General features: G+C 39.4%; 3 protein-coding genes across 59 annotated transcripts; all 3 read right to left on the reverse strand.

Annotated features, from left to right (window-relative positions):
- Window positions 1-3,846: 3,846 nt before the first annotated feature.
- Tob (Transducer of ERBB2) lies at window positions 3,847-17,471 on the reverse strand. Of its 50 annotated transcripts, none has more exons than XM_086839037.1 (6): window positions 16,869-17,471; window positions 8,582-9,074; window positions 8,115-8,452; window positions 7,861-8,037; window positions 5,365-5,873; window positions 3,847-5,297 (listed from the first exon to the last, which is right to left on the reverse strand). In XM_086839037.1, the coding sequence occupies exons 3-6, from the start codon at window positions 8,265-8,267 to the stop codon at window positions 4,148-4,150; spliced, it is 1,989 nt and encodes a 662-aa protein (XP_086695163.1). In that variant the 5' UTR covers window positions 8,268-8,452; window positions 8,582-9,074; window positions 16,869-17,471; the 3' UTR covers window positions 3,847-4,147. The 50 variants fall into 50 exon arrangements, with proteins under 50 accessions (XP_086695163.1, XP_086695137.1, XP_086695155.1 ...); XM_086839011.1 differs by having other exon boundaries at window positions 3,847-5,300; XM_086839029.1 differs by having other exon boundaries at window positions 8,115-8,499.
- Window positions 17,472-19,366: 1,895 nt separating this feature from the next.
- On the reverse strand, window positions 19,367-24,519 carry LOC110184587 (uncharacterized). Of its 8 annotated transcripts, none has more exons than XM_086839052.1 (3): window positions 23,840-24,519; window positions 22,323-22,566; window positions 19,367-22,261 (listed from the first exon to the last, which is right to left on the reverse strand). In XM_086839052.1, the coding sequence occupies exons 2-3, from the start codon at window positions 22,550-22,552 to the stop codon at window positions 20,959-20,961; spliced, it is 1,533 nt and encodes a 510-aa protein (XP_086695178.1). In that variant the 5' UTR covers window positions 22,553-22,566; window positions 23,840-24,519; the 3' UTR covers window positions 19,367-20,958. The 8 variants fall into 8 exon arrangements, with proteins under 8 accessions (XP_086695178.1, XP_020808832.2, XP_020808834.2 ...); XM_020953173.2 differs by lacking the exon at window positions 23,840-24,519 and adding an exon at window positions 23,360-23,511; XM_020953175.2 differs by lacking the exon at window positions 23,840-24,519 and adding an exon at window positions 23,364-23,502.
- On the reverse strand, window positions 23,841-26,927 carry LOC110184598 (uncharacterized). Its single transcript, XM_086839227.1, has 4 exons — window positions 26,920-26,927; window positions 25,533-26,857; window positions 24,584-25,232; window positions 23,841-24,519 (listed from the first exon to the last, which is right to left on the reverse strand). Exons 1-4 carry the CDS (start codon window positions 26,925-26,927, stop codon window positions 23,841-23,843), a joined length of 2,661 nt encoding a protein of 886 aa, XP_086695353.1.
- Window positions 26,928-27,156: the final 229 nt, after the last annotated feature.

Consider the following 27,156-nt stretch of genomic DNA (forward strand, 5'->3'; position numbering starts at 1 on the left):
TCGATAATGCACATTTAGATTTTTATGTTTGGAAAAAGCGTATCAATTGAACAAGTTTCCTAAAAATATATAAAAGTTACACATTCATAAATGAATTTGTCATCTCTAGCTACCTATCAAAATATCGGTATTTAAGGACCTTAAGACGACGACAAGTTTTGGGCATGCTGAGTTGAATTAAGTTATCCTTTTACTTCGATTACATTGCATTGTGTGTGGTGTGTGTTTGGAGATATCTCTTCGTACATATAGATACATACATATATAGAAACATATCTGAGGTATAAAAAGCAGTTTAGTATTATTTCCATTAATGGTTGTCGTGGATCTTGTACCTAAAATACGCGCACGCTTAGTTAGTGAGATTTTGTTTACTAAATCGGATCTTGTCTTGAATCTTGTATCTAAATCTATCGTTATCGTTATCATTAATCATTAATCATTAATCATTTATCAATATCAGTGTGTATCAGAATGTGGGCTTGAGTGTGGCTTTTTACTTCCATATTGTAAAATATATGTTTTTTTGTATATTTTTCTGTATCTACCATTAAAGGTTCCTATTGTTCTTAAGATCGGTCGGATACAATTTCATCGCGACCGCGTCTAAATGTAAGTTTGGTGGACATCGATGACAGGCGGATTCTTGATTCTTATTTTCTTTAACTTTCCAACAACGGTACTGTACATATTTTATGTATAGATATTATATGAATCTATTGCCGTTTCCGTTTCCGTTTCTGTTTCATTTTCATTTTCTGTGCCTTACATTGGTATCACAATCACAATAGAAAGGTTTTTCTAAGCAAGCCATTGGGTTTTTCTCAGAGCTCTCTCTGTCCGCTTCAATTCAGGTAAATACTAGTATATATATATATGTATATATATATAATTATATGTAGGTTGGTAGAGAGGACACATGCGGGAAAGGAGGGTCTTATACTTGTGCCTTATTGCTCTGTCTTATTTTCATTATCTAAACATTATACGATTAGTTTTGCTGTTCGCTACCATTCAGATTTCAGAGACATAGAATACAAAAACCACATTGAGAGTTCGTTTTGTTGAGCTGAAGCTGAGTTGAACCCATTGGAGACATTCATATGTGTTAACGAATATATATACATATGTATATATATATACATATATATATATGTATATGCATATATATATATATCTAAATATATATATACATATTCACCATATATATAAAAGTACAAAATTTGTTATTCCTTGTTTTTTTTTTGCTTTTGGTTATTTAAATATTCTCTAATATAATATCTAAAAAAAAGTGCCCGCATTCCATTTTTGTGTGTGTGGTGGTGTTATGTGTGTTAAATGTTTTCTTTTGGGGGCAAAGGCAATCTAATAATAAAATGCAAAACGCCATATTTTAGTTATTGCTATGGGCACTATGCATCTTATTATGTTATAAAGTCTTTGGTCGGGGAAAGGGTGTACTATGTGTGTGTGTGTGTGTGTGTGAAGTGTAGGTACTTATGTGCTACCATGATCTCAGAATACAAAAGCTAGCCACAAAATGCCCCAATTTGCACAATTAGCTAATTAGCTAATTAGCAAATTGACAAATTGGCTATTTGCAAGCCCCTCGTGTCGGACGAAAGGAGGTTTTGGATTTTAAAAACAACGAAATAGCATTTCTTTCTTTTTTTGTTGGCTTGACTTGATCCGGGACTCACAGAAGCTATATAGTTTAGAAGCTTCGTTAAGGTACTTAAATGTTTCAATAAATTTCCGTTTTCAGTGGTGAGTTTCAGATAAACACACATCTTATGATGGGATGTGTGTAGGTACATATTCGAATACATTTGTTCAAAATACTTAAAATCCATTTCCATTCTCTATCCATTCATTCCATGTCATCTCTAAGTATTTCCTTGGCTTTAACAAAATGCAAAAAAAAATAATAATAAAGAAACACCTGCATAAATTACAAATGCTACTTAACAAGATACATATTCATACAATATAGTACATTTAGAGGAAATTCACTTGTCTTGCCAACTGTTTTTTAACTCTCAAACTTCTGTTTCCTTGTGTAGTCTTAGGTGTAAATTTAATATATAATATATTTCCATATTAAACGATATTTTATGAGGGGTGTGCTTTTGCATTTAAATTCGGGATAGGATCGGGGAACTTGACAAAAATTAATATATATATATATATATTTATATATGTAGATGCAGTGCATTATTTACATTAATTAGTTTAGTTATTTCATTTATTTTATTTTTTTTTTGGGGAAAAGGAGGGTAACGAAGTTTCGAACAAGTTAAATAAAAATGCTCTTTTGTTTTTCTCTCATTGTTTTTGTTTTTTTTTTGTTTTTGGTTTTTACATTAAAGTAAACGTTCATACAGCACAAGGTATTTTCACGTAAGCCCATATAAAAAGTATAAAATTGTTTTTGTTTTTTTTTACTTTAGTTGATTTATAAAAATTACAAATGTTCATATAAAAATAGATATACATACATATAAAAAAAAAGTACGAAGTCAAATATATAGTTAATACATACAATATAACACACAAAGAAAGTTTAGTTTTGTTTGTTTTTTTTTTATTCTTATTTTGTTGTTGTTGATTTCTTGATTTTCTTCTGTTTTTGTTTCTGTGGTTTTTCCTTCACTTGTGTTATCTCATTTTTGAAGCTTGCATAACCTGGCCTCTTCTAGGGGTAAGCAAAAGAGCAAAAGAAAAACATTGAAAAGGGGGATCCCACGAGGACTAGAAAATCCTTTTCCTGTCACATTTCGAATAATATATATATATACATATATATAGATGATGGGATCACAGTCGGGTATCATCCACAAAAACAAAATGCTAGCAAATCAATATGAATTTTTTTGAAGTATTTATGATGATATATGGGGGTTCCCCTACAAATGGCATTGTCAGACACTTCGGGTCAGCTGGATGTTCTTGGATGTTCTGGCGCTGAACAAGGGTATGCAAGTTGTCTTTTGTTTTGTTAATAATTTTTGTTTTTTTTTTTTTTAAAGGTTCTTTTTTCGCTTTCTATATATTCAACAATGTTTTTTACTCTCTTAGGGTTTGTCTTGATATAAAAAATGATCTTATAGTAAACGTTTACAAACTAATTAAAAACTTAATGTCGAAAGTTGATCCAAAGTTGGATAATTAATAATAGTTATATGTGTATATAAATATATGTATATATGCATAACAAGTAAAAACAATTAGTTGAGAAATTCTAGTTGACTTCTTTCTATATATATATATTTATATATATATATATATATTATGATATATATATATAGTAAAATAATATAAACTATAATATATATATATATATAATATATTATGGTTTTTTTTTTGTTTATTTTCTGGTTGCCTATTATTGGTTTTTTTGCTTTTGCTTTTGCTTTTTTTGGCCTAAACCTACATTTCCATATGTACATCCGGTGTGTGTGAGTGTCTGTGTATGTGTGGTGTGTGTGTGTGTGTGTGTGTGTGTGTGTTAACAGAAAGAAACATCACTTTCGACTGTGCAGAATTTAATAACAAAATAAATATTATTTACTGAGGGCCGGCTGTGGGGCATCCACGCACATTCCCAAAAACTCAGCTCTTAAACTGCCAAGTGAGTGTGTTGTATTTTTTGGGTGTGTTTTTAAGAGAGGTGTCGCTGTGGTATTTGTATCTGTCACATCGTATCGTTCCTCAAAGGATGGCTTGTTCCAATTTCGAACTATCCGTTTTATCTATATGGGGATGGCGTACAACGATCTCTGTTGGCCCCTCGTCAAACGAGGGACTCTCTCTTTCTTTCTCTCTTTCTCTCTCTCTCTCTCTCTCTCTCTCTCTCTCTCTCTCTCTCTCTCTATCTCTCTCTATCTCTCTCTTACATTCGTAAAGGTAAAAAGAAAACGAAAATCTCAAAACGTTGGTAACAAATTCAGTCGGCATCAAGGGCCACGACAGAAAAATAAAAGAAAATAAAAACATATCTGCTCAAGTACTTAAGTAGCGATGACATTCAGTTCGGTTCGGCTAATTCTGTGGGTACTTAGATTCTCAGGACTCTCCCCCTTGTTGTCTGTGGCTATCCTGGTTGTGTTTAGGTGTCATTTGTTGTAGTTATCTGCTGGGCCAAACTCTAGTTGGCAACCAGAAGTTGCTGATAGGATGACCCGGCACCATAGAAAGAGTTGATGCCGTCTATCAGCTTGCCCGTAGAGGCTTCTTGAGCCTGCTGTTGCTGATGCTGCTGCTGCTGCTGCTGCTGTTGTTGCTGCTGCTGCTGCTGTTGCTGCTGTTGCTGCTGCTGCTGCTGTTGCTGCTGCTGTTGCTGCTGTTGTTGCTGCTGCTGCTGCTGTTGCTGCTGTTGCTGCTGCTGTTGCTGCTGTTGTTGTTGCTGCTGTTGCTGTTGCTGCTGCTGTTGTTGCTGCTGTTGCTGTTGCTGCAGTTGCTGTTGCTGCTGCTGTTGTTGCTGCTGCTGTTGTTGCTGCTGCTGCTGTTGCTGTTGCTGTTGCTGTTGCTGTTGCTGTTGCTGTTGCTGCTGCTGCTGCTGTTGCTGCTGCTGCTCCTCCTCCTCCTCCTCCTGCTGTTGTTGCAGACCGCCAATCAAAGAGCTAGTTGTATTCGTGCCTACATTCATTGTAGGTGTACCCACGGGACTATTGTCGGATGATGAGTCCCCGGCAATGGCCACGGCCACTGCAGTGGCTCCTCCTTCATCCAGATTCACATTTACATTCACATTTACACCACCAACCAAGCCGCAATCCATGTCCAGGCCAAAGCAACTATCACTGCTATTGGCACGCTCCATGCCCGAGCCACTGCCATTGGACAGATGCAGCTGGCAGAACGGCGGGATACTGCCATGGCTGTTGGGGAAATAGCATGGCTCCAGGTAAGTACTGTAATTGTTGTTAACACCGCCACCGCCCACAGAGCCACCGGCGCTGCCAAAGAGACCCAGGCTAGAGTCTGTATTGAAGTGTGAATCAAAGAGGCTGCGCGAATTGCTAAACTGCGGATACAGGCCCACCGTCATGTTGGGGTAATAGAAGGAGGAATCATTGCCGCCGCTGGCACCACTGCCACCACCAGTTGACCCAGTGCCACTGCCCAAATACAAGGGATTCGGTGAGAGAGAGCGGGCCGGGGATACGGCATCCAGTGCACCATAGGCGGACACTGAGCCTGCGGACGGTATTACGCCATGGCCATGATGCAGTTGCTGTTGTATGGCACGCTGTTTAATGTAATTGGAGAACTCAGTGGGCGACATCCGGTAGGCACTGCTGGGAAGGCACAAAAACATATTTAGAGAAATAGTAAGAACAATCAAGGGAACTCAGAACCGACCTATTGGTGCGCTTGGAGCTGGTCTTCAGCTTGGTGCTGCCGAACTTGGTCTGCGCAAAGGTAGCCGTGGTAAAGGTGAGCGGCGCCTGGGCAGCGCGTTGGGTAAAGGCCGCAGCGGCGGTACTGGTTACGGCAGTGGTGCCAACCACAGGACCAGAACCCGTGCACATCGCCGATCCGGATACGGAACCGGATCCGGTACTGGAACCGGTACCATTGCCAGAGCCAGAACCAGAGCCAGTGCTGCAGCTGCCGGAGATCGTGGGATTGGGGCTACCCTTGTAGGTGGGTGAGCTGGAGGCGGCCGAATGGGGCGATGAGCCCGTCTGGGGCAGTGCCAAGGGTAATGCCAGTGGCAAAGCCTTGGGGCTTAAGCTCAGATTATTCATGGTTGTATTGACCGCATCGATGGGTCTGAAGCATTGTGCCTCTGGATTGAAAGTCGTGGTGACCTCGCGGTCTGCCGAATGGCTATCTTCATGATTCTCATTATTTTCCGTATAGAGTATCTGTGAATTAAAAAGAAACGAAATCGTTAAATTCTACATACGGTAAGAATAAAGTTGAAATTTTTAACTTTAAAGTGCAATTTAGTGTTTTCAAAGCACATAATAATAGTTGCTAATGAATGCCTCTCTCTGCCTGTTCCTCTCTTTCTCTATCTCAATCTTAATCTCATCTATCTATATATCTCTATCTCTCTATCTATATATCTCTATCTATATATCTCTATCTCTCTATCTATCTCCTTATCTATCTCTCTATCTATCTCCTTATCTATCTCTCTATCTATCTCTATATCTATCTCTTTCTATCTCTCTATCTATCTCTCTATCTCTCTATCTATCTTTCTATCTCTCTATCTATATTTCTATCTCTCTATCTATCTCTCTATCTCTCAATCTATCTTTCTATCTCTCTCTCTATCTCTCTACCTCTCTCTATCTATCTACCTCTCTCTATCTCTCTACCTCTCTCTATCTATCTCTATCCATCTACCTCTCTCTATCTATCTCTATCCATCTACCTCTCTCTATCTATCTCTATCTATCTATTATCTCTAACTATCTCTATCTCTATCTATCTATTAACTCTAACTTTCTCTATCTATCTCTATATATCTCTATCTATCTCAATCAATCTCTATATCTATCTCTATCTCTATTTCTCTATCTTAATCTCTATCTGAATACCCTTGAAGGGTATTATAATTTCAGTCTGAAGCTTGCAAGTTAGTGAAGGATTTATTTCCGACCCTATAAATCATATATTAGCATCAACAGCGGAAATAATCTAACTCAATTTTTTTTTTAAATATTCTAATAAAAGCCAACACAGAAAAGTTTTCCAAATTAAGATTAATTATGATCGAAATTCAAAAATTTAAACCCATAAGTCCAAGGGTATACCCACTTCAGTTCTCAAAGTTAGTTTCTTGTTTTTCCACATAAATCGAGGATGGGCAATATACAACATTACACTCAGATCATTTTTATTAGAAGACAAGTAGATCAGATTGCTTATATAGACTCCCTGTAAAGCCGCCCTATAAAAAACTCCCCGTATATACGACTCCTTGTATTCTAAATACATTATATTTGGAATCATTCGTAATTAAATCTTGTTTCTAGTTACAATGAAAAGCAAAAGCTTGAATGAAATCTAGTATTTCCAGGGATCTCAAGCATCTTATTCCGATGATAAAGCGAGGTGGTTTGAGTTTCATGGTAAGTGGAGCAGTTATAGTCATCGGAATAGGAAATTTAGTCTTCATCGTGGATAGTATGGATCGTTTTCAGTACTAGATCATAATTAGAAAATATTGGAACATCATCTGCAGACAAAGAGGGCTTCGGTACGAGCAGGATTTCATAAAACAGGATAAATAACCTAAGAAACACGACGCATTTTACTATCTTAAAATGAACAATTTAGTATTTTCCAAAAGAATTTTCTCATTGAATATGAATCATTATTACTTAATGTGAAAAAGCAGAGCAGAGTTCCTAAACTGATTTTAATTCTAACCAAGAAAGGAAATTAACTTCGGAAAGCCGAAGTTTATAAATCCTTGCAGTTTATCATTTAGTTATAGGATCGTATCGGAACTTAAAATAATAGTATTTCTTGAATCGATCTTTATCAATATTTTAAAATGAAATTTTTTATCGACAAATCAAAGTTTAAAAGAAGCATAACTATAAAATTTTTAAAATATTTGAAAAAAAAAATGTTTAGTCAGAGCTATCTAAATCGATTCGGCAATTGATGCTGATAAAGAATATATATGACTTAAAGGGTCGGAAACGACTTTTTCCCAGCGTAACAAGCTTCGATTAAAATTAGAAAACCCTGCAATGCCCTGTATAAATACTATAGAGGATGAAAAATAACTTATTACTACAATATACTTTCAATTGCCTAAACTTAAAGGTACCTATGTTTTTCAGGAGCTACTTGCAACCTATTCATCACTTTCTGTAATAAGTAGCCTACCTTAACAGATCCTTTTTCACCAATGCGAAATGAAACCTCCCCAGGATCCACCCAAACCGACAGCTCACTGGGCAAGTTCTCAAGGATGTCAGTGATGGGCACTCCACTCTCTTGGGCAGCTTTCTCCAGCACCGAATCGATAGGATCACCGGTCTTTAGGCAACGATAAGCAGAGCCCTGCAAAAGTTCAAATCAATAGAAATTAGAAATTAAAAATTTAATCAATTTGAGCGATTAAGGAGCATGGGACACACCTTAAAGGGCATCTCTGGATACCAGTGTCCCTGGAACTTGTCACGCAACGCCTTCTCCAGCTCCTCGCCAAATATATTAACACGTCTGCGTGGCAGCTTATTGTAGAGATAGGATATGACGAAGTTCAGAGCCACCTGAATTTCAATATGCATCTTGGCACCGTCGTTGCACTGGTCCACGTTGCACTGACCTCTGCTGGGCGGTTCGATCAGGGGACTCCGGCCGCGGATACCGGGGCTACGTCTCCAGGCGCAGCTCTGGGGGGTGCTACCCCTAAATGGCGCTTGGTGGTGCTTCTATCAAGCGGTTGCTCCAATGATTGGCGGTTTCTATATTCCTGTGGATCATCCGCACATTGGTAGAAAATTTTTGGAATACTGATTTCTGGCTTTAATTGAGCGTATTTTTAATTATCAATTATTATTATTATTATTATTAACTATTTTAAGTTATCTATGCTGCTTGCCTTTTGGGGATGATCTATCTCCTAGGTTGGTTGGCTATTTACTTATATTTTGGTGGGGAGGGCTTATTACTTTTATAATAGTGTTTCGCGGTGTGTACAATATCTGTTTGGTGACTATTTCTCGACTAGAATTACAATCGTGTTTGTTTGAACTTTGAATGTTGGGATGTGTGCTAGATACCTTCGGCTCCGATTCAGATGTCGTTTAAAGCGTAGTTATCTAGATCCTTAATATGTTTAATGTGTTGTATTTACAGAGCATATCCGAGTTAATATATGTTTTAGTTTCACCGGCTGGCTACTAAATTATTATCGGCAATGGGCATTACCTAAAAACGTTCTCTAGTTGCTATAATTAGTTTGATTTCTCTCCTGGCTGTTATTATATCTTTCGTTTCTCTTTGGTTTTGGCAATCCGCGAGCGTTTGGTTAGAACCATTTATTTCGTTTTTGACAGCTGATTGAATTATGTTTATGAATTGTGTATCGGCACCTGAAAAATAAATAGAATAATTTTTTTTTAAACTAGGCTTAAATTTCGATAACTATTTGGTATTAATAGGGTTTTCCCTTATCAAACATACAAACAAGACAGCTCAGGAATTATAAGATTATAAGAGTTATTAGAATATGGTGACAACACTCAATTAAATTTTATTTTGAAATGTGACAGCATTCACTTTCGACCCCAAACATCTTTGAAAACGATAATTGAGTTATATTCCAATGAATTTTAGCTTTAAATCTTTCGCAGTCGCAGTGTTGCTCAACATGTTCCTAGCTACATTTACCCTAATTTGTATCTTGCGCAACATGTTACTAGCCTTCATTTGTTAACATTTTCTTTAGCCTTTAGATAGGTTTAATTAAAGTATTTTATAAATAAATTAATTACAGACAAATGAATCATGTGCTATCTTTAAATTCCCTACAATTGAAGTTTTTTACAAATTGTTTAGCTACTTCTTTGTAAATACAAAAGTATCTTAATACACATGTAAAGTCTCATAAAATTATCCTAAAAAATGTTATGTTATGTTATTAACACTTTTCCCTAAACGTAATCTTTTGTTAAGAGTTTATTTTTTTAATTTAATTGAAACATAGTGCTTTAAAATGGTTCCAAATATATCCTTTAAAGTGGAGGATTTTTCATAAGTGAACATTGAAGGGTGTGCTCATGATGCTTAAGAGCTCTTTGGACCACATTTTTGCAGCCAATTAAAGCGCATTCAAGCACAGCTGAGGTAAATACAATAATTGCTTACCATTCTTTATTTAAATTAAAATCCAATATATACAGTTTAATCAAGGTAAGAGTTAAATATTAGAGATTTCTTGGCTTTCAACTCCAACTACCTTAATTAGGCGAAAGAATAAACCTTGAAGTTAGAGATTAGCACTATTATTGCGTACATAGCTGTATATGTGCATGCACTCCGCCTACGTCATTGAGCTGCAAGCCAGCTTTCCTCTCCCCTTATTCCTTCCCCCTCAGTCTCCTGCACCCCCACCACCCTAATGGAATGTAGGTTAACCGTTAACCGTGCCAACAAAGAGAAAGAAAGCCCTGGCTGCCAAGAGAGAGAGAGAAAAAGAGAGAGAGAGAGAGAGCCAACTCAGACGAAATGCATTCGGGTGCGTAACTGGAGCATAGCCGAACGGATAAGAACCGAACGACGAAGGCCAGTGAGAGTGTGAGCAAGTGAAAGCTCCAAGTATCCCCCCTGCTATCCCCCCTCTCATTCAGCCTAGCAGTGCGAGTAAAAATAAACAAGAGATAACAGAGAAAGAGAGAGAGAGAGAGAGACAGGCTCAGGCTCTTTGGCCTGCGCCGCTTGGCATGTGCGCAATGACATATAAACGACCCCGAGGCCTCTGCGTGCACCCACTCGCACTCTCATTTATGCTGCATGCTGCAGCTGTGTGAGTGCAGCGGGGTCATGTATGATTGTATGTATTCACCTCCCCCTCTCCCTACTTACATACATACATACGCACGTAACCTTTTCGCCGTTTGTAAGCCGATTGAAGGCCACACACTGAAAGGCTGGTGAAGTCTTTGCTGGGTTTCCACAGGAGTCTACATGCATATATATGTATGTATATATGTATGTTTATATACAACGAGCGACGGCTCACGACTCACGACTCACGACTAGGTTGAATTCACGCAGTTGGTTCAATTTAAATTGCTTTATCTCTGTATACAGTGGGATTAATTGTCAAATTTGTACTTTTAAAGGTTCTGCAAAAATCACACATACGTAGTATAAAATTTCATAATGCCGGATATATATTCTACTTTCTTGAATTCTTTATATGCATGTTTTTAATCCTTATGTTTTCCTAAAATTATTTTAAATACAGAAGAAAAAATGGAAAAAATTTGCAAATATTTGAGTAGGGACAACACTGCGTATGAGTGATGGCCTTCAAGAAAATTGTGTCAAAACGTTGACTTGTTTGAATTGCATTTGTGTGAGTAAGAGATCAATCAAAGTGACTTGATAAGAGAAAAACTATCTAAATTAATGAGTAAAATTTCTATGGCTTAAGTAGCTTTGAATAAATAGATAAAAAAAATGATTAGCTTAAACCAATTTTGGAATCTGTATTCGGTTAAAAATTAATTTTAACTATATCTTAAAAAATTTCTCTAATTTTTGTCTAATTATTTTGATACCTGGGCAGCAGGTTTTGAAACTTTTAACAGGCCTTAATGTTTAAGCTTATAAAAAGCTAAAACAACGCTAAACAACAGCCACTTTTTAGGTAAGTTCAAAGATGAATTCGATAAATGCATCTAAATCTTCTTAGATCATAGATTATCGTAGATAAATGCATATACATCTTAGATCTTAAATCATCTTAAATAAATGTATCTATATCTCGAAAACCCTCATACCTAAAAGGTACTTAGAGCACAATCAACATTAAGTAATTAAGTCAAGTATAGTGATTGTTTTCACTATTACGTTCACAGCTAAGCAAATAATGCTTCAAGTCTAGTTAATTCTAGTTTAAAAAAACATCAGTTGTTCTCACTTCTGTTTACAAGCAGTTTAATTTGGTTTAAATCTAGTTAATACCCATGAAACTACTTTAAGCTGGATTAAACCTAATAACAAATAGCGTTATTCGATAATGTTAAAATTGCAACCCGCAGAAAATACACTTTTATATAAACTAATTCCTTGAATAATCTTTTAAAAAGAACACAACAATTTCTATTGAAACTATTTCCTATTAAGGATATGTATAATAATATACCATTTGACTTTTAACCTATAGTTTTCCACTGGCCTTGACATTAGATTTGCGTTGCATTTTGAGCCGGCAAGCCAAGATCATTGGAAAAATGAAAGAAAAAAATAAACTGTGCAGCATATAAATGCAGGGGCAGCTAATACTTATGTATATATAGATTTATTCACACAAATATATATATATATATATATACTTCTTCAGATGGTGTGCGTGTGCGCTGGCCAAGTGAACTTGAAAAGCTCTATTTTCACTTTTATGTCGGGTACATAAGACGCAGCCAAAATTCGTCTTTAAGCGAGAGCGGAGGCTGGAACGGGGATTGAAGAGAGCACAGACCGGAGTTCGGCTTACAAATGTTTATTTATATTTTTGCACACACACACAAGCACACCCTCATACACACACACACAGACAACGTGGAACGTGCTCACGAATTCGCGTCATACCGTTTTAATCAACCTTTAAAACTGGTGGCCCAGATTTTATTGATTTTCGGTTGCAAGAGCGACCCCCACACACACACACACACACAGAGACATAAAAGAGTGCAGCGGTGCTCACAGAGAGGCAGCACACACACACACACACACAGAGAGAAAGTGCCCAAGAGAGAGCGGTGCGCGTGAGAGTCAGCCATCATCAGCTGGGAGAGCGTCCATTTCGACCATGTTGTTTTTATTATTATTGTTATTTCTATGTTTACTTTCCACATCGTCATAAGTGCAGAGCGTGCCTCCTCCAGTCACTCTATGTGCAACAGCAGGCTAAATACACAAGTGTACAGAGTGTGTGTCTGTGTGTGTGTGTGTGCTTTCGAGGGACATGTATTTATGGGCATTTGGATGGGGGCGAAAAGTCAACTTCTTGGAGGACTCGGGCTCTCGCTCGCTTTGTAGCATACTTTTTGGGAGCGAGTCCATGGATGACAAGAAAGCTATTGGTAGGGTGCAAGAAAGAAAATACTACTCAAAATAATAGTCTTAATGATGATTTCATTAAGTAAACTTAGTTTGATAAGCTCTCTACTGTCCCCTTTTTTTTAATTTGTAAATTACTTAAACGATATACAGTCATATTCATGGAAATAGACGTCTTAGCCGTCTTTTTGTCTTTTCAATTAAGCAATAAATTATAAAACATGAAAATACAATCAGTAAGTCTTTAACTTACAAATTTTACTTGATTTTATATTAAAAATATATTTTTAAACCCTAGCAGAGTATTATAATTTTAGCCAGAAGCTTGTTACACTATGAAACCCAATGAAACTATTAACAAAATCATATATATCATATAAAAATATCAATAATTATGGATTTAAAGAATGATACGATACGATAATATAATTCTATTGCAAACTGCAAGGGTATCGGCTGTCTTGTTTTGTTTATTAAATATTACTTTAAAGAAATAAACTAACTTTTTTTTGGTTTTATCAAAGAGAACCTGCCATTAAAACCTATTTTCTTATACCAAAATTTTATCTGATGTTTATCTGAATGTTTATCTGTTATGAAAGTTTTTGTAACAAAAATGTTACAACTATCTGAGCAATCATTTGTAGATATCGGACATAATGCATACAAAAGCAATATGTGCTAAACACCGCCACACTGATGTTCGATAATAGCTGAAATCACGGAACGAGCACATATCGATGTGAAATAGCATGATTTCCCTGTTATCGTTCGTCCGAACGTGTGTGTGTGTATGTGACATGTATTTACATGTGGTGGCCTTTATGGTTTTATGGCACACCGATTTGTTCGGCACAGTGCTTTTGTCTTCCAATTAGGAACATTTAATTCAATTAAGTTAAGCTGTCGATGTGCATGTCTCTCTATAATGAGTAGGGCATTTGGAGTACGGCTACTTGCAGCCTTCAATTTGCCTCGTTTTGTTTGAAGATAATTAAACGGGTGAGCACGGCACAGGTTTTTTTTTGCGCAACGACACTGAGGCACATGGGCGTATACGTTATTTTTCTTTGGGGGGCTTATAATCATCTCGATAATATTGCAATTAAGATTAGTTTATATCAAAATTAAAGAAATAAATATTAAAGAAAATATTATAATATATAGGAAAACATTTGAATTGAATTTTTATTACATTACGTATACGTAATTTTTTTGAGGGGAAATCTTTTTCCTAAGTAGGAGCAACAAGGCATCGCAAGTATTTGTAAATAGATTAGTTTATATCAAAATAAAAAAAAAACAAATATTAAAGAATATATAATATATAGTAATATAGGAGATCATTTGAATTTTATTTATATCATATTACGTATACGTAATTTTTTTTGAGGGTAGTATTTTTAAATAGAAGAAATTTTGACAATTAAGATTAGTTTATATCAAAATAAATGGAATACATATTAAAGAAATTATTATTAAATATATTAAAACATTTGAAATTAATTTATATTATATTACGTATACGTAATTTTTTTTTTTAAGGGAGTTTTTGAATTAAAAGAGTCCTTGTAAGTATCTGGAGAATTTGTAAGTAACAACAATAAATTTTGGAAATAATTCTCTCTGTGTATAAATTCAAATGAGGATGCGCCCCCTATGCATACGCCACTGCTCTTGCACATACACAAACATACAGTCACTGTGATATATAAACGCTCGTCTCGCCGTGTGTCAATTTATCGTGCTCGGTTTGCCTTTTTCCTTTCGTTTTTCATTTGACTGCCTTGCTTCCCTTTTTTTTTAGCACTGTGTAATCCAGTTCACATGTCGCAGCAGAAGCGGAGCGAGAATGCCGTTACATCACTGCCACTGCCATTGCGCGAGGAGGGGAGGGGGGCACAGAAATGCAGATGTCCGCCGTTTACCGTTTTCTAACAAGTAATGTCAGCTGAGCACAGGCGGAAGAAGTAAGAGCGATGGCGGGAGCGCGAGAGAACGACGGACCGTTACATAAATGGCACAAAAGAGGCATTGCATAGATCTGCTTGCTGCTGCATTCAACCTACGCTCACATTTTAATATATGTACATTGCATAATGCTTTTAGGTTATTTTCCCCGTGTCAGAATGTCGCGGGAAATTACACTAAAAAAAACACACACACACACACAGTCACATGCCCCCAATATATGCAATTTAAGCTGCTACATACATACGCCTGTGTGTGGTGTGCTTGCAGCCACTTTATTTTACAACAAGATCGTTGAACACAAACACACCGAGTTATTTGTACTTAATGCCAGCAAAATTTCCCACAGACTAGCGCTGGCTTGAAGCAAACGCAGCTCTCGCATTTCCCTCCAAAGAGAGGCGTGTGTGTGTGGCGAGAGAGAGAGAAAGAGAGCAGGAGAGTGGGAGAGCTCGCTGGCTGACATCCAAGCACACACACACACACACACACAATCAGCTACTGACACGAACACGTTTGTTGTGTATGTGTTTTGGCGTTCAAGCCCCGAATTTCCTACAACTTTTACTCAAGAACAACACAAAACAGCTGACCGCGCGGGCGTATGTTTGTGTGTGTATATGCATGAGCTATTGACATTTTCTCCCTCGTTTTTTTATTCCTCTCCTCCTCCCCAATGTATTGCACTGTAATTGCCAAATTTATATTCCATTTCGGATTCTTCATGTTCTGCTAAAAGGCAGAGCACACAAACACATGAGCACATAAGCACTGCCGGAAGTCAAATGGTAAAGGTAACGGTTCTCCTTCGCCATTAGAAATTCCATATTCCGTCACAAAAACAAAAAATCAGCTGTTCACACCATTTAATTGCTAGCCATTTAACGTCACAAATCACACACTAATAAAAAAAATAATGGAAAAAAAACTGAGCAACAAAATTTTGGCACATGATTCTCGTTCGTTTATCTGAGCACAACAAGCACACGAAAATTGAAATGACAAATATATATATATATACACGTCTCTCGGCGAACTAGTCTGTGTATCTGTGTGTGTGTGTGTCAGCGCAATATCTATTTTTCTATTTAGTTTTTCTGTTTTTTTTTTTTTTGTGTTTTTTTTTTCTCTTATTGTTTGAACGAATGAACGTACTGCTTGCAGAGCCCGCAAAGAAATGCCAAATTTGATTTCGGCACGGGCCAGAAAATGCAAAAACAGCTGCAGTGGCTATCCTTTACCTTCTGGTTTCGTCGCCAGTATGTTGCAACAATCGAAATCGAATTGCGATGTTTCACTTGCTAATATTATATATGGGAAATGGGGAAATGCATCATTCGAAAACATTCAACAGTATTCAATGCATGAAAATATTCAAACTCGAAGCCTCACTACCAAGCCATCACTTTTTAGAAAAACCTTTAATGGTTTGAAGAATATTTGTATATAAAATAATACTAAATATCTAAAAAAAAAAAAAAAACTATTCTATTCTTTTTCATATTTTGTCAACCAGTATAATTTGTTTACACCTACAAAAGCTCGCTGTATCGTGTGTCCACTGTATTTGTTTACCACATTTCGTAAGAATATTTAATTCTTTTTAGCACATCATTATTATGGAAATGTATTTCATGGCTAAATAAATACACTGCTCCATTAGATTTAAAGTTTTATCTACGTTTCGATGCACTCACTCTCTAAATAGTAACTGTTATTTGTGACGAAACGGGTTACACGAAGGGCACAGCACGACTAGTCCCGAGGGAAGCTTAGCAAGTAACGGAATACCATCAGCTGAGCTGTGAGATCGTTGCGTTGAAAGAGAGATGCTAACGGTTACACACACACACACACACACACACACTCACACAAACACACAGCTGCTAATGGGGGGCTGTGTGCATGTGCCCTAAGGTCGGACTTCACCCACATTGCTGCAAAACAGCTGTCCCTTTCGAGCTCCACTGCCCTAGTGAGCTTTCTCAGCTTTCTCGCTTCTTCTTTTGCACACCCACACAGAGGCACACTGACACACATACATATGTATGTATGCAGGTGGATGGATGGCTGCGTTATCGGGAAAATATATATTTAAATCGTATTTAAAGACATATTCAGAAATATACCGATGTAACTGCAGATGATGCTGATGCTGCTGCTGCTGCTGCTGCTGCTGATGCTGATGCTGAACACTGATGTTAATTTCGGTGCCGATTCGATGCAATGATAACTTATTTTAGACGCTGGTTATACATATGCGGGGGTCCTGGCTGTTTGTTATTTATTTTTATTTTCTCTTTTGACTGGCTGGCGCTGGCGAGTTGTATAATGACTCAGTTGTTGTTACAATTGCGATGCTTTCTTCCTCCTCAAATCTGCGTGTGTTCTCGTGGGTGGTTGTTGTGTTTTTCTTTATTTTAATTTTTTTTTTCGATTTGATGTGTGTGCGTATCGTCGTCTATTTACTTATTTGCCATTCAATATTTTTATTTAGTTAATTGTGTTGTTCCGTGTTCCGTATTTGTTTGGTTCGTTTCTGGGTTTGGTTTTGTTTTATTTTTATTTTATTTTATTTTATTATTTTTTGGGTTTTTGTTATATATATTTTTGTTATTATTTTGCTGAAATTCCCCTAGCCCGTCGTTACTCATCCGCCGTGTGAAACATCCGTAGTTTTTGAAATCGTTGTAGTAACTGAGAACAGCGTTGCTAGTTCAGCTTATTTACGGCTAGATCAGGCATATTTGAAAATGGAAAAGCTCATGGACTTTAAAATAGCTTATTTTCATATTCTTGCAATAATTGCATTCGTGACATTAGGATAAAGTAATTATAAGAAAAATATGTAAATGAATAAAATTTTTATTTTATGTGTGCCCTTAAAAATGCTCCAAAATATCCTAATTTGATTAGGCCTACAATAAAAATAGCAACGTTTTTGGTATCTGTCATTAAAATTAAATTTCACAATTATAAATGCCTTTTATTGACCAGACAATTGTACAGTCTAAGCTGCAATACTATTGATAATTATTATCTAAGCTTTTGTAGCCCGAAAATACAAACAATCTAGAAACAGTAAACTTCCTAAAAAAAATTTAGTTTGCTTTGTGTTAAAATTGATATCTTAATTGGAATATTTTCAGCACAAAACTGGCATATTTTAGCTTTCTACAAATTGCTACTACTAGAAACTTTATATATATTTTTTATTTAACAATAAAATCAATATTTTTATATTTTATGTAATATTTAGCTAATTTTGGCTCTGAATTTAGCTAATGCGGGTGGACATAACCTGGCAACACTGACGCGATGGACGACGCACGAAGCATACACGAAGTCAAATGTTCTAAGCACAGTTCCTCTCTCCCGCTTATCTCTCTCTTGCTCTCTGTGGCACTTGCACTCTTTTTAAACGGGAGCTTTCTATTTTATCAACTGTTCTGACGAAGGTGTGTGTTTGTGTGTGTGTGTGTGTGTGTGTGTGTGTGTGTGTGTGTGTGTGTGTGTGTGTGTTGGGTAGCAGTGAAAGCGAGCTGAGAACAGTTTGAGTCCTACATGTCGTATACATAATACAGATGCATATTCCCTACACACATAGAGCCGATCTGTTATTTTTTTTTTTTCTTTTTAAACCTCGGCCGAGAAATGAAAGTGCATTGTATATGCAAGGAATTCACTCACACATATGCATAGTTATGCTTATATGGTTTTGCAGGTGTGAGAACATTAGAGTGGACCTCCGCTGTATGCTAAAATAACTTTTGAGCGACCTTTAAGGAGGTGATTATATAAAAAAACAGAATATCCTAAATATACATGTAAGTTAAAGGAAAACAAACATTAACTTTGTCGGCTATTTTGTTCATATACTTCAAAATATGAGAATTACGTTTTTGATTTAATAATATATATTAAAAAAAATATATGTATATAAATTCCCATTCGCCATTAAAATCATAATTTCTAAATAATAAAATATTGAAAACAAGAATAAACACAAAGATAGTACTAAACAAAAGAAAGAAAAGTTAGGAACAGCAGCAGAAAATCGGCTATGATTTGACCTTGTCTTGCTTTTCAATATACGTACTTAAATTATAAAAATTAAAAATTTATAGTTTTAGTCTAAAGTTTTATGCGGTTTTAAAATAATAAATGTTTAAATATAAATGTTTAATATATCTGCCATTAGAATATTAAATTGCAACTGAAAGGGTATTCAAACTTCGGCATGCCGAAGTTAGTTCTCTCATGGTATAAAGTTTTTCAAAATTTTATCGTTAACATTAAAAAAAAATTATAAAAAAATTGAATTTTTTTAAATTGAGTATGCAGATTTATTAACCTTCCAAAAAGTAAAATACGAAACTGTTCGAATTAAAATTAACGCTGTTTTGGCTTAGTTATGAGTTTTTTAAACTTTGATTTGTTGAAAAATTGACATTTAAAAATATCGATAAATATTTTAATCCTTTAAATCAATTCGAATCTCGAAGTTAGTCCCCTCTTTACTTTCTCTTTAAATCTAATCACAAGAGAGGATTTATAATTTTTATTTAAGAAAAATAAATATTAAATTATAATTCGAAATTAAATTTTTCTGCAGAAAAAATCGTTATTTTCTTGATGTGTTTTTATTTTATTTTTATTCTTTTAAGCACACTGAGAAACTCCCATTGGAGAGTCACTGCAATTGGGACTCGTGGAAAGTTTATTTATCTTTGCAATACATTTTTTGGGTACATATTTATACAGATGTAAATATATATACATTAATTGTACTGGTAAATATTGAACGAACATGCATACAAAAATATTTATAGTTGCTTTTTTGCTGTGGTTGTATTTGGATTTGGCTTTCCAGGAAAAAAAAAACCTAATATGGTACAATAACATTAGTCGACAAAAAAATAAAAAAGAACAAATCCTCAAGACTGGAACACTCGTAGTTCGAAAAACATTTTTCCTTAAGAATTTCGCCCGTTTTGTTTTTGTAGTCCAAGAAAAATAATTTTTGAATTACTGAGAATCCATTCATGTGGCAACAATTTAATTTTCTGTCGACTAGTGTGATTTTTATTTTTCTAATCTAAAAAAAAAAAAGATATTATTATATGTATCACAAATATCTAGTATATATATATATAAATATATATATATATTATAGTTTTAGCGAAAGCTACCTTTTGCCTAAAAGGATCGTATCATTGATATATATACTCGTTGAAGGGAAATATAAGGGAGAGCTACAAAAACACCAATGTTTTGAAATTCCTTTAAAAAATGCTAAAAAGGGTGCTATTAAATGTTAAATTCTTGAAAGAAATCTATTTTTAAAGTCCCTTTATAAACATAATTTTAAAGGAATTTTAGAACCTTAATTATTTCTGTGGCTCGTCCATTGGATTTTGCAATATATTGACGTACCAAGCCGAGTGATTCCGCACCTAAATCGGTCGGTTTGTCTCTTAGGTTGAGCTGGAACTTAGGAAAGGTACCACAAATGGTACCAATTATTATTATTATTATTATACAAAACAGACACATCGTCGACACATTTAACACAAGTTGAACAACACACAAAACTGGGAATAAGTCGGATATATCTTAGCACACATAATGTTACCTTTACTGGCAAAACACTTGAACATTTAGTTGTCTTGGGTATTATATTTATGTCAGCGGAGATATAAAAAAAGAAGCCCCCTCAAATGGAAGAAAAATTATGGATGTATGTCTTGTTAAATACCAAAACATACAATAACAATATGTGTAATGCCAAACGAGAAGATTCATAGGCATTATGCATCTTTATTATTATATAGTTTTTGGCCTTGGGTTGTGCCACTTTAGTTAAATGAGTGCGATATGTACCATGTTGCCCTATTAACAAATATGATAAATACTATTATTTAACACTGACTATTGGAAAAGTAGTATACATAGATTGCAAAAATGATTATGCTTCGACATTGCCGAAGTGGTCGTAGGTAAATAAATATATTAAGCACATGATGCTTCTTGTAAGCTCTTGCTTCAAATTCCCGAAACAAGGTCCCTTTTTTTCGAAACCAAACACAATTCCGTGTGCGTCTGCCGCACACGTCGTCCTTAAGTATACATTGGGATTAAAGAATATATATATATATATATATAAATATGTATATATGAGACCCCAGCCAACTGCCTTATCCAGGTCATCGTCCTCATTCAGCGTCCCTTTTCCCCGGAACGCATCTGCTCGCGACTGTCACCGCGCTCAATGTACCAGTTGTTGTTGCGCTTCTGGGCCTGCTTGTGGCGAACATGCTCCCGATGTTGCATCATCCGTTCATGCCACTCGCCACTGCCGCTGTCGTTGTCCTTGTCATAGCCCTCATGACTGTTATCCATGGGCTTTCGATTGTTCTTATTGAAGCGTTCGCGGCTGCCATGATCGTTGTACTTCCTGTACTCGTTGGAGTGCCCCTCCTCACGGCTTCTGCTGTTGCGTCCTTGTTTCTTCCTCTCGTGGGAGTGATCCTGCTTGTATTTGGGCTTATAGCGTTCTTTGGAGGCATTCTCTCGCCTCGGCTGCTCACGGTTTTGGGCTGCACCAGGCCTGGGATTCGTAGTCTGAGGGGTAGCACCATTGTCCTCATTACCGCCGGAAAGAGTGCCTAGCTTCTCGGTGACCTTTTCAAAATTGTGAAAGGCTCGAGACTGTTGCAACACATCGTTAACCGCATCACCGATCTCATCGGCCAGAGATTCGGCATGCGGTGGCTTGTTCTCCAAGCACATGGCGGCAATCTCCACAAACTGGCCATCATTGCATTGGAAGGACTTCTTCAGATCTGTTTTGGTTATATCCACGGGCTGCACAGAGTCACCGTTGCCCGGCCAGGCTTTGAAGGTCTTTCCCTTCGCTCGACGTTGTCCTGCTTCTTGACCTCCTCCTCCTCCACCGCCACCGCCTCCGCCTAGGTACTGTAGCTGCTTGGACATGATGTCAATCTCGGCTCGCAGCAGGTTGTTTTGTAGCTCCAGATCCCCCACACGACGCTCCAGATCAGCCAGAGGTTTGTCATTGCCCAGCACCTGCCATTCGGGGTGACGCAGCTTGCCCACAAAGGCCAAAATGGCCAGAGTGGCCACCACATAGAAGATGGCAGTTAAGCCGCTTTGCACTAAAGGTGGCAGCACCTGAAAGTCGCTTAGTTTCATCTCCAGCTTAGAGCGCACCACACGTTCGGCCACCTCCTCATGATCCTTTCGCTGCTTCCGTTGTCGGGCATCTGGACTGCCATCGGTAAAGTCCTGTCGCTCTTCCAGCTGCTGCACACCGCTTGTGCTGGACGACGAGCCCAGAATAATGGGTCCTGTGGGCAGCTCGCTGAAGCCCAGGTCCACAAGAGGCTGGCGGAGGAAGAGATTGGGCGAGATGCGGTCTGTGCTCTCGCAGTCGCTGATTATCGAGATTCCGTCGGATATATCGTCCGCCGGCGAGTCATCGGTTACTTGCCTGTTGCATCTGAGTGGAGAAAAGGTGGGGATGTGAGTCTCTCTGGTTAGGTTTTTACTTGCAGCCTCACCTGTCGTTTGCATGCTTATCCGCTGGACTGCGTCCCGGATCTGGTAGCTCCTCCTCCTCTAGTCCCTCACCTCTCTCCCTCACCACTGGCAGAATGGTCCACGAGTTGGGCCCCGAGGACGATGAGGAGCTGCTCCCAAGTGACTCATCGCCGGATGAGGCTCTGGCCTTGGCTCTTCCAATATCTTCGGCTGTGCTGCCCTCCATCTCCAACTCCCTCTCCATTTCCATCGTTGCGTTGCCTTCTGCAAGGAGATGGAAAATATAATTTTATTATTTTTCATCTAATTATTTCCAAATCCTTCACGGCAAGGACATTAAGCACCTGTGGCACCTAAATTTCAAGGACTTTTGGGCTAACAGTTCGACTAATGTTAATTACATTTCGATTAAGTTATGTTAGGGTCCTGTTAAGTGCCTAGTTATGTTATGTTAAATGCAGCCGTTGCATGTGCGGGCAGAGGCATGCAACAGCCTATTATGGCACATGCCCTCTCGCTCTCACTCACAGCCACGATTACTGTTGCATTTATTTTTGCTTTGTCCGGGCCTCAACTAACAATACACACTCAAAATGTATTTTACCAGGGCCTATACATACACTCTATATAGATCGTTTTATTTAACATTATCCGATTTGCAATGCCTGATTAAATCGTGAAATAATGTTAATAAAACTGACCTATAGAACAAAACATCACATATGTAAATATGTACGTATGTATGTTTGTATTTATGGCCCCCCCTGAGCGGTGACCCAGTGCAAGTGCGAGCGAGTTAGCAACAATTACAGAGTTCGCAATGTCCATGGAATAAAGGAGATGGAAGAAAATGCGACATACATTCGCACAGCTGTTAGTTCTGGTTGGTTTGAGCGAGAGGGCAATACAAAATACACCTACGTCACAGAGGTAAATTTTGCAGAAAATAGGTTCAAGGTTTTGCTCTTTTCTAGGCTGCTCAACTGGCCCACGCACATTTCACTTGGACATTTATTTATAAATGTTTTTGTATATATATACGCTAATACTCACTCACTTACGACGCACTTTATCTACGAACTCTAAGCCGCAAAAAACTAAAAGTTGAAATTGAAAACAATGCAAACACACACATAAGCGATGTAAGGCTGTGTGGGTGTTTACAGCACTTTTGTGCACTTTCGATATAGAGAGGATTTTCTACTCAGCGGTTACTGGTCACACTTGAATTGGTTAGAACATCTGGCTAGATGGTCACACCCGAATATACATAAACTTAAACAAAATTATAAAAAAAATGCATCTTTTGATAAAGAACAAATTAAAATATCAAGAAATTAGCGCCTAAAATACTAAATGTTTGAAAACCAATAAACTTTTATCAAATATGTGGTACTAAAAAAACTGAGAACGGCAACATGAGATGGAAAAGCAGCAGTGTGACCGCTCACTGTAAAACCCGCGTAGTTTGAAATTCAAATTTAAATATACTTACATTTGAAATCAAATAAAATATAAAATCCCTTGTTACTCTTACCTTACAAGTGATTCTCCATAATGCGCCGCACCTCGCCCGCCTCCGAACTAAGCTCCCAGTCGGAGGCATTACCATTTTTGGCCAAGGAATGAATGTGATTCCTTGGCGTAGGCACCATGGTTACAAATTTCTGCTGTCCTCCACCCATCACCGCCGCCTGCTGCTGCTTGTTCCAGTTGGTGGCCGGCACGTTGATTCGAGGCGCCACTGGTTGAAAGCCTCGAGGAGCCCGTGGCATTGTCAACAGGCGATGTTGTTGCTGCTGCTGTTGTTGTTGCTGCTGGTGGAGTCTATGCTGTGGCGTCCAGTAAATCTGACTACCCTGCTGGGCGGAACGGTCTAGGATGAGCGGCGTGGTCCGACCGTCTTGCATCATATAGCCCTGACCCTGGGACACATAGAGATTGCCGGGATGATGATAGTCCACCAGTTGGGCGGCCTGCACCTGCCCCTCGCCCGTCTCCACCAGCACGAACTGGTCGAGGAGCACCGGCCGACCGAGCAGACCCAACTGCTGACTGGACAGATACTGATCCGAATCGTTGGACAGCAGGCTGGTTCGTTTGCTGACATGGGCGTAGATGGGTGAGCCAGCCGCTGGGCCAGTCATGTCAGCCGTTGGATAGCGTACCTGCTGGACGGGCAGGCTTTGCACTCGCAGAGGAACCTGTGGTCGGGCACTGGAAGGGAAAAGATCTGGTTACTGGAGGGATTCTATCTTTTCAAATCTCAAGCATTATTTACCCCTGATCGTCCACAGAAGCGTAGGAAACCGGCGAGACATCTGCATTGGGCGGCGTCATGTGACGCTCATAGATGGGTTGCATTTGCATCTTAGCCGCCGGCAACGGTGTTCTACTGATGCTCTTGCGGCAGAACTCCTTGACCTTGTCGAGGATCTCCTCGCGCGTCAGCAGTCCTCCAATGCGACGTGATGGTGTCTGACTCTGTCCCTGATCCCTGCGTCGCATCACCACCGGCGTCACTTCGCTTTCGCTCTCGTAGCCACGTCGCAGTCCCGGACTGGACACCATGTTGTCCAGCACACTTTGGCAGCGCGGCGGTTGCAATTGAACCTGCTGTACCTGCTGCACTTGCTGCATTGGGACAATGGGCGTACCGTCCAGTATCATCACATGACGGTGGCGTCCACTAATGCCGGAGAAGGTGTTGCGCTGCTGAGAGCCGCGCAGGAACTGTTGCTGCTGCTGCTGTTGCACCGGTTGCAGGTGCTCGTAGATCTCCTCTCTGGGTCGCTGCAGCTTCTGGACTGGATGCTGCTGCTGTTGGAGCACCTTGTGGTAGAGCTGTCGGTCTGTCACCTCCTTGATGGCCCTCAGCTGCTCCCATTCGTTGTGGCCGCGCACAGGCGTTGAGGTGGCCATCGGCGTTGCTAGGGGATGTTGCTGCTGCTGCTGTTGTTGCTGCTGTTGTTGCTGCTGATGTTGCTGCTGCTGCTGCTGTTGCTGCTGCTGCTGCTGTTGCTGCTGCTGCTGCTGTTGCTGCTGCTGGAGCTGTAGCTGTTGTTGCTGTTGTTGCTGCTGTTGTTGCTGCTGTTGTTGCTGCAGCTGTTGCTGCTTATGTTGCTGTAGCTGTTGCTGCTGTTGTTGCTGTAACTGCTGCTGTAGCTGCTGCTGTTGTTGTTGCTGCTCTGCAGCCATCGACCTGCGCTGTCCCAGCAGCCGTATCTGACTGCGATCCATGGAGCTGGAGCGCCCAAAGCGACTGGCAGGTGGAGCCTCAGGAGAAATTCGTCGCGGGATAAGACTCTGACGTTCCGGAGCAGATCTCTGCATTATTACCGTGGGATTTCTATTCTGTAAATCCCCTATTCGCCGCGGTACTGGCACCTGCACTGGACGACCATTTGGTACCTGATTCTGGCTCTGTCGACTCTCTAGAAGCACTCGACGCATCTCAGTGGGCGTCGTGGCATCCGCTTTTCGGCGAATCTCCTCCTTTCGGCGTATCTCCTCCTTTGGCGGTGGATCACCGTACAAGGTTCGTGGCATGGTGGCCGCCGGCTTGGGCATGGTCTTCCGTCGGGCGGGAAATAGACTCTGGGAAAGCCTTTGCAAAACCGACAATTTTTTGGTGTTACTCTTACGTAGCGCTGCCAGGGATTCGGCCACTTGCTGACGTCGCTCCTCCGCTGTCCTCAAAGGTGGCGATGTGGTAGACGTAGATGTGGGTGTGACTGTGGGTGTAGCCCTGGGCGTAGCCGAAAGTGTGGGCGTTGAGAGATCCCGCCGCGGCATCAACGCCAGTCCCTTGCGATCCAAATAGGCCTGAAATTCGTCAGAACTAATGGTGTTGGTAAAAGTGCCCACCAAGGGCGGCGACTCCTCACCGGAACCACCAGTGGTAGCTCCTCCACTCATTGCTGACTTCACCGGCTTCACTGGACTGTGGGCCAGCTCGTCACTGGACTCGCTTTTGGTCAGTGGCCCGTCAATCTCATCCAGATCATCATCCGAACTGATTTGTAGCTTCTTCACTCGCTCGTCGAACTTCCTCGCGTTCTTGGTCACCTCGTCGGGGTTAAGGAAGAGAGCGCCTTCGGTATCCGGTTCGGAGATTCCAGTGCGTATCTTTAGATTGGCCAACTCTGGATAGTTGGGTTTGGAGCACTTCTTGAAGGCAAGCTTCGAGGAAGGATTTGGATTTGTGTTTTGATTGTGGACACGTGGTTGCTTCGTTCCGGCACGCGGATCTTTGGGTGCCTGCTTACGTTTGGGCAGCTTCCCGGCTATCTCCTGCAGCTCCTCGAACTTAATCCTCGCCAGCACCGTGGGATCGTAGACAAAATAGGCATCGGGATTCTTGATGTATGTCTTGACATATTTGGATTGCTTTAGCACCTCCTCGGTGGTCACATAGTCCTCGCCGGGCGTCGATGGAGCCGAGTTCTTGGTCGCTCTGCTCCGGCGTGAGTTGGCCTCGTTCTTTTGCTGCTCCCGCTCCTTTTCGCGCTCTCGCTCTCGCTCCCTTAGCTGCTGGGTCACCGTCTTGCGGACACTCAATGTGGAACGCTTTGCGGGCACCGGCGGCGGTGTCTTCTTCTCCCGTCCGTTGGCCACCTGACCATTACGAAAGGGATTCTTTTGGTCAACGATGGGCTCACCAGTGGTGAATTTACGAATCTTCTCGTCGTTGGGATTGAAACTGACGGATTTCTTGGCCTTGATCTCAGCGGGATGAGGCTCCTCGGATGGCTTCTCTTGCTCTTGCTCCTCCTCGGGGCTGCTCTTCTCACCCGCTTCTTGGTGCTTCTCCTTGGTCTCTTTGTCTCGATCCTGCTCCTGCTCCTGATCGTT

This window comes from Drosophila serrata, unplaced genomic scaffold (genome assembly GCF_035046125.1).
Source record: "Drosophila serrata isolate PLE 108 unplaced genomic scaffold, ASM3504612v1 contig_362, whole genome shotgun sequence".
NCBI lineage: Eukaryota > Metazoa > Arthropoda > Insecta > Diptera > Drosophilidae > Drosophila > Drosophila serrata.

Coding starts and splice junctions, on each gene's coding strand:
- Tob (XM_086839011.1), bottom strand. CDS start 8,267: ATGCATATTGAAATTCAGGTGGCTCTGAACTTCGTCATATCCTATCTC. Junction 8,038..8,114: donor ATCCAGAGATGCCCTTTAAG/GTGTGTCCCATG, acceptor GAACTTTTGCAG/GGCTCTGCTTATCGTTGCCT. Junction 5,301..5,364: donor AGCTCCAAGCGCACCAATAG/GTCGGTTCTGAG, acceptor GTGCCTTCCCAG/CAGTGCCTACCGGATGTCGC.
- LOC110184587 (XM_086839052.1), bottom strand. CDS start 22,552: ATGGAAATGGAGAGGGAGTTGGAGATGGAGGGCAGCACAGCCGAAGAT. Junction 22,262..22,322: donor GATAAGCATGCAAACGACAG/GTGAGGCTGCAA, acceptor TTCTCCACTCAG/ATGCAACAGGCAAGTAACCG.
- LOC110184598 (XM_086839227.1), bottom strand. Junction 25,233..25,532: donor CTCCAGCTCCATGGATCGCA/GTCAGATACGGC, acceptor AACATCCCCTAG/CAACGCCGATGGCCACCTCA. Junction 24,520..24,583: donor GCTTCTGTGGACGATCAGGG/GTAAATAATGCT, acceptor TTTCCCTTCCAG/TGCCCGACCACAGGTTCCTC.